This window comes from Pediculus humanus, genomic scaffold, assembly GCF_000006295.1.
Source record: "Pediculus humanus corporis 1103172107382 genomic scaffold, whole genome shotgun sequence".
NCBI lineage: Eukaryota > Metazoa > Arthropoda > Insecta > Psocodea > Pediculidae > Pediculus > Pediculus humanus.
The window spans coordinates 315972-328624 of NW_002987009.1; the positions used below are offsets into that span (position 1 = coordinate 315972).

General features: G+C 30.1%; 1 protein-coding gene across 1 annotated transcript; it reads right to left on the minus strand.

Annotated features, from left to right (window-relative positions):
• Positions 1–2871: 2871 nt before the first annotated feature.
• Positions 2872–5929, minus strand: Phum_PHUM025790 (pentraxin, putative; the record flags this gene model as incomplete). Its single annotated transcript, XM_002422927.1, has 7 exons — positions 2872–3677; positions 3755–4471; positions 4551–4691; positions 4772–4955; positions 5040–5248; positions 5337–5636; positions 5734–5929. 7 exons carry the CDS (start codon positions 5927–5929, stop codon positions 2872–2874), a joined length of 2553 nt encoding a protein of 850 aa, XP_002422972.1.
• Between the last annotated feature and the right edge of the window lie 6724 nt (positions 5930–12653).

Here is a 12653-nt window from a genome sequence, read left to right on the forward strand (position 1 = left end):
GTATTTGGAAATTTTTTTCTTTTTTTTTTGGCCGTGTAAAAAAAAAAATTCGAATAAGCGAGTGATTATGTGTAATTTAATGCGGATGCGTTTAATAAGGCGGTGGCGGCGTCGACGACGACGTCGGCGTGAAATTAATAATAATAATAATAATAATAATAATAATAATAATAATAATAATGTTTGATAAAATGCGTGGTATTAGAAATTTAATTGAAATTTTTTTTTTTTTTTTGCGCTCGCGCGAGCATCCGGTTCGGCGGTCATCGTCGTATGTTTACCCGTTTTTTTTATTATTTTCTTTGTTTAAAAGTCAGTAAAGTTCGATCGATTAATCGATTTTCAAAAATTTCGTGAAGGGGAGGGGGGTGTGGAAAAAAATAAAAATTTCAAAACGATTTCCATCATAAATTTTTCTCTCTTTCTCTCTCTCTCTCTTGCTTTTTTTAATTGATAGAAACGAGAAAAGGGCAAAAAAAAAATTTCCATTTGAATTTTTTTTTTTTTTTTTATTAATTTTTTGTTTTGACGTGGAATTAGAATAATTTTTTTTTTTTTGTTGAAAATTCTTTTCCGACGTGTGAAATGTTCTGACATTTATTTAATTCGATTGTAAAATTTTCTAAAAGTATTTAGAGTTTGATCATTAGCGTTATCTATCGTTTTTTTCCCGAACTAAATTAAATTTAAATCGGAAAAAAAAAATTTCAAATTTTTAAATTTTATTTCTATTTATTATTATTATTATTATTATTTTTTTTTTTTTGCGAAAATTACGAATTCAATTTCATATTCGTGGTTTATTATTATCATCATTATTATTATTATTATACGTTTAAAAAAACGGTTCCGAGAGTACCTGCGGTTGGATTCGAAAAAGTTTTCATTTATAAATTTTAAATGACTCCCCATTTATTGAATGGAATTTTTTTTTTTTAAATGAATGAATTATCATCATTATTTTTCACATGTTATTTTACTAATAAAATATAACAAGGATTATTATTATTATTAATATTATTATTATTATTGAAAAAGGGACATTAATGTAAATCGCCTTAACGTTAATGAGGAGGAAGAAATTAAAAAAAAAAAAAAAAGAAAAAAAAAGGCGATTGGGATCGGTTGCAAACTTCCCTCTATTCTCCCATCCTCTAGCCCCCATTTTCCGATTCCCCCCACTTTTTCCCGAACAGTTTATTATTATCTCGAATCCGGTTTTTAAAAAGGTCATTTCCGTTTTTAGGTAATATATATAGATAGGTAGGAAAGGATTTATGTGGCTCGTGGAAAAAAAAAAAAAAAAAAAATTGGCATTGCGTTGTACAACGGGGGTAGAGTACCCCTCGAGGGGGAAGTGTGGGGAGAGAAGAGGGGAGGAGGAGAGATATTCGCAATTCGCTTAATTTTTTTTTTTTTTTTTTTTTTGATTACCTAATAATTATTATATTTTTACCTTCGAGTTATCAATTTTAATCGGATTAAAAATAAATAAAAATATATATTTATTTATTTACGAGTTATTGAGAAATTTAAATCTCTCTCTCTCTTTCTTTCATCTGTCTCTCTCTCTCACACACATGTGCAAAAAATTTGCAAAAAAAATTCCATTTTGTTTAGCGATTGCAGGAACTTTATCATAATTATTTTATTTTATTTTTTTTGCGAAACTTATGCAACGGAATAAATTAATTTTTTACCTCCCGCCCGTACACCCACCCACCTTCCCCCCATTCCCCCCTTTTCTCCTACCCTTTTAAGTTAAAATTGACTGTGGCAAAATTTCAATTCGAGTTTGAAATTTTACAAAATTGCAACAGCAAAAAAACGACTTTGATGCAACAAAACGATTTCGAAATCAAAGTCAAAGTTCGACTAATACGACGACGATAATAATAATAATAATGATAATAATGAATCCGACTGTGGTGGGGTCGGTACCGAAGTTAAAAACCATCGGGTGATAATGATCACTTGGGAAAACCTAAGAACCAACATGGGACAACCAAACCAAACGAAAACGATTTTTTTTCTTCTGCTGATCTCAAACAACAGCAAAAAGTTAAAATTTTCACACGTTTTGATCACCCGATTACGTCACAGTTGTTGTCGTCACCAATTTAGGGATGAGACAGGAAGACCCACCTTGATGTGGTGCTATTTAGTACGAAGGAGGAGGCATTTATTCCTGAGGGATTTGGATAAAAACCTGGAAAATTTATTGGAAAAACTTTGGAAAAAATTGTCGCCGTCTTTATTAAAATGTTTGATAGTAATAATAATAATAATAATAATAAAATTTACACTTTATTTATTTATTACTACGATATATTAAAAATTTACAATTTGAAAATAATAAAATAATAATAATAATAATAATGACGATGATGATGATAACAACGATGACACACCAATGTGAAATAATGGAAATTAAAAAACAAAAAAGAAAAAAAAACGTGGCAGTAGATTTGTGTGTTTTAAAATTACCACCACGTGGTGGTATAAGACTAGGTCGTTTCATATACACACACACACACACACCACATCCGTTTTTTTAAATTTATTTATTACGTAATAAATTATTTTTTAAAAAAAATTTTCTTAATAATAATATTTATTAAGTAATTAATAATTATTTATTTATTAATTAATAATTTACGAATTGAAAATGAAATACAGAACATTCCCCCAAATGATTTACTTATATAAATATATATGTATATGAAAAAGAAAAGAAAAAAAAAATTGTCGTCTGCTTTTTTCCATAGAGTATATATACATGTTTATAATGTTAATGAATTGTCGATGTGATAACAGGACAACAGGCAATTGATAAGAAAGAGAGAGAGAGGGAGAGAGAGGGAGAGATTATTAAAAATTTCCACATTCGTTTTTGGCAATGACGACTTCGGCACCACCGAAAATTCTCATCGGTGTTTCCGACCACGATATAACGATGTGATTTCTATCGGATACCGGGGATCCCCTATTGTTCGTACACAAACCGTAGGCTCTCATAATCAATTCGGTACCGGAAGTGACGTCGAATTTTTTACCAGCCGATTGAATGGGAGTCGCACTCGTGGTCGTCATTTCGTAGCCTCCCATCGAAATTTCTCCTTCTCCTTCTTCTTGTTCTTCTTCTTCTTCTTGTTCTTGGTTTCCGTAATTTCTTTCGGATAATTTTTGCTGGGGATCAACATCGAAGAAATCCGTTTCCGAAGGAGTCGGAGGTAATTTGATGAATGGTACTTCGGGTACGTGTTCGGGAGCGATGGGTTGAAAATGTACCGGAGGTGTTTGGGGTAGGTAGGGTGGATTTAATATTTGCGAAGTTTGAAGTGGTACGAGAGGAACAACCGCAACCGGGATTTGATAAAGTTGGTGGGAAATTACTTTTGGTTTTTCCGTCGCCGTCGCCGCCGTCGGGTTAGATCGAGTTATTGGTTTCGACGTTGATGATGATAATAGTGACCCTACTGCTGGTGCTGGTGCTGTTGTCGATACTTTCGATAAAAATACTACGTTCGAATTTTCCGTCGCCGTTACATTTGTAGGAAAAAATTCATCAATTTTTTCTTGGATCTCCATTTTCGAACCATTTTTAATAAATACGTTAATGAAACTATCCGGAATGTCCGGAAGATGTCTGAAACCTTCCGTTAATACCGAATCCCCTGAAATTTTAAAAAGAAATTATTATCATCATCGTCGTAATGTCCTGTCAAAACAAACACAAAAAATTTTCATTTACCGGGATTTCGTTTTTGTCTGAGCAAAACAACTTCCGTTTCGTAAACGGGTATCGGATCCGAAGGTTTTCTTTCCGTTCTTTTTGTCGTTTCGTCATGAGATGTCGACACCGTCAACGTCGGTGTTTCCTTATCGAAAATTATATTCTTTTTCTGTCTTTCATCCACGTAGGGATTTATTTCGAAATGATATTTTGGCTTTTTCGAATCTCTCACGGCATTCGACAGAGTGTAGACTTTGTTGGCTTCTCTCGCCGTGAACAAATCGAAATTTTTACGAGCTTTCCTTTCCAAAGCCAAGGGTCCGGATTCGTTTTCCGTCGGCTTCATCGCCTCATCATCTTCGACGCTTTCGTATATTTCATAATTGGTACTTTTCTTACCGTCTTTTCCCAGTCTGTAACTGTGTATGGAATAATTTTCATCGTAGATTTGTTTTTTACGCGCGTCGTTATCGATGACGTCACCGTCCGTCGCGGTTTCCACGATTATTTCTTCTTCTGTCGATGTTTCGCCGTCGATGACATCGTCGAAATTTTCATTTTCAATTCCGATGGTTTCGTTTTTTCCCAATTCGATTTTTAAATTTTTACTTTCTCTATTGTTACCATACATGATGACTTTTCTGGATGGTGGAAAACGATGTCTAGGGGGTCCTCTGTAACGTTTCGGTCCTACCATAGGATCTCTCGTTCTTTTAGATCCGTGACGATTATCACCTGAATTTTATATTATCGGATTAATAAATAAATCGATGGGAATTTAAAAAATTTTTTTTTAGGCGTTCGTATAACTTACCTCTTTCTCTACTTCCGTCGCCATTTTTTACTTTTTCCGGTGGATGATTCGGTAATTTCGAAATGTAAGCTTTTATCTGTTGGTAATTTTTTTTCATGAGCGGTAATTTTTTAAATGGTAAAACGGATGATCTGATGATATCTGTAAAAATAAAACGTTTTCGTTTTATTATTATTATTATTATTGTTTTTCTCTTTTTAAAAAGAAAAAGAAAAACTTACTCGGTTTATATTGGGAATTGATAAAATTTCCCTGTTCTCCAGGTACGGATTCGTCGACTAAATTAAAACCGAAAATTTCACCGGTTATACCTTCGTATTCGACGACGGCATTTTTTTCCGAATTTATATTATATTCTTGTCCCAAAACGACGTCACCCTTTTCTGGAATGTAAGTTTCTTTGTACTGGAACAAAAAATTGAAAATGTTTAGCGTCTCGTGAACTGGAGAAACGTCGTTTTGGATTGGAAAATTTTGTTTGTTTGTTACCATGGGTAATATTCCACGTCCGATTCTTTTACCATCTAAAAATATTTGCCATTCTCCTAAGAGACCGTTCCAGGATTGACAAATGTGATGCCATTTATTTTTCCTTATGTGTCCTGGAACTTTATAAACTAAATTTTCTCTTATAGCCATACGTAGAGTCGAATCGTTTGAATTTATCCAAAATTTCAATAGGTTTTCCTTTTTGTTCACTGCGTTAAAAAAAAAAAAATCATTATTATCATCACCATCATCGTTAAAGATTTAAAAAAATAAATAAATAAAAATACTGGAACTTACTGGAATACGAGAATAAAACGTGATTGTGTGATAAATCCAGGGGTTTATACCACATGCAAAAAGTATATTCTTCGAGTCTCGGAATTTCTTTTATATACTTAACATATTGCCTGGAATTTTTCTCGTTGAATATTATTTTATACAATGTCGGAAAATCGTTTTGTCCGTTTGTTTTTTTTCCATTCGATAAATTTTTCCATTTGTCATTTTTACCGTGCCCGACCTGGAGTTTACCACCGTAACCATCATCCGAAGGATTCCAACTTCTTTTACTTATGTACAATGATTTTTTAGATAAACCTTATTAAAGTGAAAAAAAAATTATTATTATTATTATCATCATCATTATCATCATCATCATCATCATCATCATTATTATTATTATTATTGTACTCACCCGTTTTTTCCGGTTTAATTTTTTGTGGAGGTTCGAAATTTGTACCCTCGTAAACTCTTATTCCATCCGTTAATGTTATCAAAACGGAAACTAATATGAAAAATTGCCATAGAAATTTTCCATTTATACTATTATTATTATTACTAATATTAATATTTATATTATTATTATTATTATTTCCTTTTTTCGACTTCATTTTCTTTTAAATTATTTTCCTGAAAACAAACAAACAAATAAAAAAAAAACATCAAAGTTTTAGTTATTATTACTATTTTTAATATTAATATTTTCTTAATAAAACGAGATTTAGAGTTTTGTGAATGGGGGGAGGGGAGGGAAGGGAAAGAGGAAGAGAAAATTTCTTTTCGAAATCCCCCTCCCCCGGAGGAAATGTTTTGAATTGAATTTTTCAAAATGAAAAAAAAAAAAATTTTTTTTTGGAATGTTTTTTTTTTTCTTGCGACGACTTATTCACTTTTCCCGGTGTTTTCAGGTTTTAAAAAAAATTTTGTCGTCTGCTTGACGTCACGTGACGTTCCATTTTTTAAATTATTTTTCGTAAATGACGGGGATTTAAACGAAACGAAGGGATTTCGATTTTATCGATCCGAAAATAAATTTTTTTTTTTTTATAAACGGGAAATTCTCCTCCGACATCGAAAATCCTCTCATTTCCTTTTCTTCGATTTCGTTATTATTATTATTATTATCATCATCATCATCATCATGGTAATTATAATTAGGGTATTAATTCTTTGACAAGGTGCGGATTTAATAACCGACCCAATTATATTTTAATTTGCGTGCGTACGTGCGTGCGTGCAAACCGATAAAATTGTTTTCTTTTCGGGGGATTATTTGGTAATAAAATCGTTGCAAAATCCCCCGTTTTTTATTTCGTTACATTTTTATTAATTTTATCAAACTTAAAATTAAAGAAAAATAATAATAATGATGATGATGATAATGATAATGATAATAATAATAAGAGGGCGATCGAATTTCGTCGTTTCGAAATTTCTTAACGTTAAATATAAGATTTTTCGACGTTTAAGTTTTTACGCGCGAGTGTGTGTGTGTGTGTGTGTGTGTGTGTGGATTTGAGGGGGGTGGGGAGAAGGAGGTAAAGAGGAAAGAGACGGCCATGTTTTTTAAAAAAAAAGAAAAAAAAATTACCGCCCTTTTTTGTGGTATTTATAATAAATTACGTAATGATAATTCCTTTTGACGTATTACGTTCGAAATCGTGTGTGTGTGAAAACAAAAAAAACAAGGCGGATTCTAGTTTAATGGGGAGGATTTTTTTTATCCCTCCCCCATTTATCTTTCTCTCTCTCTCTTATGTAATATTGTTTTTTTTACGATGATTGAAATGAATTAAATTGAATTGCCACGTTGGATTAAAAGAAGGAAAACAAAAAACGAACAAGTTTCAAATTTAAATCGTCGTTAAAAAAACGAACGTGAACGTTGTGATTCGTTCACGTCAAAATGAATTCGATAAAAATAGAAAAGGATATAGAAAAAGGAAATAGACAAAGGAAAAGGAAAAAGGAAAATGGAAAAAAAAGAATTACCGAAAGTAATTCAATTCCTTTTTTTTTTCTCTTTTTTTTCCTGTGTAAATTAATTATTTAACACATATTTTAAAATGAGAGAGAAAGAGAAAGATAAATAAAGAAAGAGATAGAGAAAGAGAGGAAAAGAGAGAGAGAGAGAGAGAAAGGAAATAAATGAAATGATGATTTGTCGAAATTGCAAAGTATCGACAAATTATCGATTTTTTTTCTCCAAAATTTTAAATTCAACGGAAATATTTGGGGGGAAAAGACATCGTCATCATCATCATCATCGATGTTTTGTTTGTTGCCTAACTATTTATTTTATAAATTTGTGTATTTATTTATTGTTATTATTATTTTTTTTCCGGTCGATCGATAATTTAAATTAAAAAAAAAAAAAAAAACGATATCTCGAACAAAACGGAAATACGTAAGAGGTTTATTGTTTTTTTTTTTTTTAAAAACCTTTTACCAGTGAATTATTTTTTTTTTGCGAATGATTATTATTATCATTATTATAAAAAAAAGGAAATTTTCCTTTTCTTTTTTTTTAAATTCGATTAAAAACCGAAAAAGGAAAAAAAAGGAAAAAATGATTGTTAATATGTTGCGTTCGTACCTCTTTCAATGGAAAATTTTTTTTTTTTTTTACCAATTTTACTTTTAGCGATCCTTGACCCGGGGTTTGACGTAAAAATAAATTTCTTTTTTTTTTTTTTTTATTAATAACGAATGAAAAGTTTTAAGGGGAGCAAAAACCTTGACTTGAACGTTATTAATATTTCCCCCACTTGCCATCCCCCCAAAAAAAAAAAAAATTAAAAATTTTGTTTGTACCCCCGCCGGCGTTAAATGTTTTTATATTTTAAAGGTTTTTTAAAATTTTAAATACCGTTTTGCATTTCTCTCTCTATCTCTCTCTCTCTCTTTCTCTCTCTCTCTCTCTCTCTCTCTCTCTCTTTCTTATTTCTCTCTTTTTTCTTCTCTCTCTTTTATCCGTCTTAATCAATTTTTCCCTCTCTGTATCATTTTCCCTTTTTTTCCTTTCTCTCTCACTTTTACTTTCTGTCTTTTTATTTTGTTTTCTATAAATTTATATATTTATCTTTTCTTATCTTTCTTTTTATAAGTATCTCTTTCTCTGTCTTTCTTTCCTTGAGTATCTCTTTTCTTCTCTCTTCTCTCTCCCTTTCTCTATTCTTCTGTATATCTCTCTCTGTTTTCCCTCTCGTTTTTCTCTTTCTGTTTCTCTCTCTCTCTCTCTTTGTTTTTTCTCTTTGTGTCTCTTCGTTTTCTCTTTCTGCTCTCTGTCTTTTTCTTTTTCTCTTTCTGTTTCTCTCTCTCTTTTTGTTTTTTCTCCTTCTGCTTCTCTTTCTCTCTGTTTTTTTTCTTTCTGTTTTTCTTTCTCTCTTTGTTCTCTCTCTTCGTTTTCTCTTTCTTCATTTCTCACACGCAGAATCAATTTTTTTCTTTTTATCGTGATTTTAGAAAGTTTTTTCTCTTTTTTTTCTGAGAGGGAGGGGGTAAATTTATTTCCCACCAAATTTTAAATTAATTAACGTCTTATTAATATTATTATTATTATTATTTTACGATTTGAAATGATTCTCGTTCGAATCACTTCCCTTCCCCCCGTTTTTTTAAAAAAAAAAGTAATCTAATCTATTAACCCAGTTAATACTACTACTACTATAAATAATAATAATATTGTTTTTACAAAAAAAAAAAAAAAAAATTTCGTTTTGTGTTTGACGTCATTTAAAGGTAAAATAATTATGCCATCAGATGTTGAAGTTGATTTAATGCCGGAGGAAAGTTCTAGATCAATATACATATTTGTTTGTTTATATCAAAAGACGAGGGAAATTAAGAGAAAGGATAATAATAAAAAAAAAGAAATTAACGATACTGGTTGGTAGTAGTGGGGTGGCGGTGGTGGTGGTAGTAGTACTAGCAGCAATAACATTATCCTTATTTTTCAAAAATTATTATAAATTTCTCTCCCCTCCCCTCTCCTCCTCCCCCCCAAAAAAAAATTAATTTCACCATTAAAATATTGGTCAAATTTGTTGCTCTCGTTTGTTGGCTTATTGTTTGTTGTCCCTCTGGCGCGAAAAAAAAATTATTTAAAAAAAAAAAAAATTCTTAAGGCAACAAGTCGAATTTTAATCGTTGTTGCCGTCGCCGATCGCGTATTGTATTGTGAAAGTACGTTCAGGTTCGCACTAAAAAGTATTTTTTTTTTTTATAATGTGAAAATTCTAAAAAAAATTTTAATAATTAAAATGTCGAGTTGAAATTAATTACACATTTTTTTTTTAAAACCGGAAACGATAAAAGAGTTAATGAATCCTCCTTCCCCCCCTTTTTTTTTTAAATATTAAAATTCATCAAGTTTCATGTTTTTGAAAATTTACTTCATTATTTTTTTATTTCTGTTCGGAATTTTTTCCTTTCCTTTCCTTTAACCGCATTTCCGTTTTCAACTCCCCGCTCTGTCCTCCCCGCCCACACCCTCTCTTTGGTCTTTACTCTTTTTACCTTTTTTTAAACAATTAACTTTTCGACTTTGTAAAAATAATAAATAAATCAACGTTTAAACTAACTTTAAAATTGTTTTTTTTTTTTTTTAATATAATCAATCAAATTCAACTTCGTTCAATTAACTGTAAAAAAAAACATCTTTGTTTTGTTCAGTAAAGTATTATTATTATTATTATTATTTTTTGTTCAGAAATCTCATTAGAGTTAACCACACACACACACACACACAGAAGATTAACCTGAAAGAATGATGATAAAAGAAAGATAAATGCCGGTTAAGATTTACTTTTTCTTCTTTTTCTTTCCCTCCCCTTCCTTTCCTTTCCTCTACAAAAAAAATCCTTTTTCCAAAAAATAAATAAATAAATAAATTCTTTTGTTGCTTTTTTTCTTCTGAAAAATCGAAAGGTTTGAAAAAGGTTTAGGAAAAAAAAGGAGTGAGGGATTCGATTGTGGATATTAAGAAAAATGATGAGTTTAAAAATTTGTCTGTTGCGGCTGTTGTTGTTGTTGTTATTGTTTTTCAATTCTCACCCCCTGCCCCCTGCCTTCCTCGTGAAAGATTGTTTTTGAACACGTCGATCGTCATCATTACTACTCGCATTTATCATTCGTTTGTTTGTTTGTTTCGATTTGTTTTTTTTTTTTCGCTAGAGTGTGAGTCCATCGATCGATCGATTGAGTTTTTTATTATTTTTTTTTAAATTTCCATCGCGTTTATTATTATTATTATTATTATTATTAACCGGAGATGATGATGATGATCGCTTTCCTTTCCCTCCTTCCTTCCTCCCCCTTTCTCCCCACTCTCCTCCTCTTCCTCTTTTCCTCTCACTTATTCTCATTTAAACGAGAGAAACGATTTGAATCCGTTTGAAAAAAATTTTTATTTCATTTGTTTTCTCCTTTGATTTCATCACGTCGTCATGACGTAAATTTTAATTATTAATTAATTTATTTATTAATAATAACTTATGTACGATTGTTTTGTGTGTGTGTTGTCGATATTGCTTCAAGGTGGAAATGACGTCATGAAATCGTTTTAAATCCCAATATTGAAATTTCGTATTTAAACGATTTAAATTTTCACAATCGTCATCATCATCTTTATTATTATTAAAATTTTATTTATGTAAATAATTATTTTATTAGTTAATTATGTACATAACAAAACGGTATGTTGTTATTTATTATCGAAAGGGAAAATTATTATTATTATTATTAGTAATTCTTATTTAAAAAGAAAAGGAGGAAAAATTAATAAAGAAAAAAAAAGAGAGAGAGAGAGATTAGAATTTGATAATAATAATAATAATACTAAATTGTTTTGTATGATTAATATTATTATTATATACGATTTATTTAAATTTTACACTTCCGGTTGAAATTTTTATAATAAAGAAAAAGAATTTCCGGTGCGGAAATAAATAAAATATGCACATAATAAATTTTGTGAAAATTGTTTTTTTTTTTTTTTATGTGTGCATGAATTGAAAAATAAATAACCGAGTGAGAAGAACCAATCGGCTCCCTTCCTCTTCCCCTCCCCTCCCCTACACTTCCTGCCGAACGAGAAAACTTTAAATTAAATTACAAAAATTAATTAATTAATTAATCGGTTAGAAAAGCGTCGACAATTTTTTTTTTATAAAATTTGGTTCCGAATGTGTTTGTTGTTGTTGCTCTTATTTCGTCTTTCATCTTCGATTTATTCTCTCGAGATTTTCGTTCTAGAAAATTCTTTTTTTTTACCCATCTCATAAATAATAATAATAAATTAATTAAAGTCGCCATTTTGTTACGTATACGTCATCAAGAGAATTTTGTTTAACTTTATTTATTTATTTATTACGGTTTTTTGTTTTTTTTTTTTTATCCAGCCATTTTTTCCATTATTCATTCGTTTTTTTATCATACTCATTCTTCTTCTTCTTCTTCCACTTTATCTTCTTCCACTTCATTATGTTACGCGTAAATAAATGAAAGTAAAAAATTATAACGAAAGTTCAGTGAAAAAAAAAAAAAACAAAAAAAATTTTTCATGTTTTATTACTATTATTATTATTAAATAATTTTTGTAAATCATTTAAACAATTAACGAATGAATGAATGAATGAATGACTGAGTGAATGAACGAGTGAATGAATAAACGAATGAATGTGAAAAATTTAAACGTTTTGCGTTTTTAAAGCGCATTTCATAATTTTTAATAATTTCAAAGTCTTTGTCTTTTTTTTTTTTTTTTTCTAAATAAAATTTTCACATGTGCAAATGCAACTTGACAGGCAGACAGACAGACAGACAGACACAAACGGAAACAGACGAAATGACAGAGAGAAAAAAAGCAAACAAACAAACAATCGACCAATTTATTTTATTTTTTTAATAAACGTTTTTTATAATAGCGATTACTACGCGTTTACCTGAAAGGTGATTGAAATAAAAGTGTCACAAGAACGAGATTTTTTTAAAAATCGAATCGACAAAAAAAAATTATTGCGGTTTTTGTTGTTGTTGTTGTTCGCTTGTTCTTTTGTTTATTGATTGAGTTTCTTTCTTTTTCTTTTGTTTGTATTCGTTTGCGGCGGAAATTTTTTTTTTTTCCTATTAATCAAATCCATTTTATTGTTATTATTTTTATCAATAAAGAGATAAAGTTGCGTGATTTTGATTATATGAGTGAGTGGGGGAGAGAGAGAGAGAATTAGACGGGGCAGTAGACAAAAGGTAAACGAATCTTATTACTAGAGTAAGATATCTTAAATTTACTTTGACGACGTTCGAATATTTATTTTTTTCAATTGTAAACTTTGG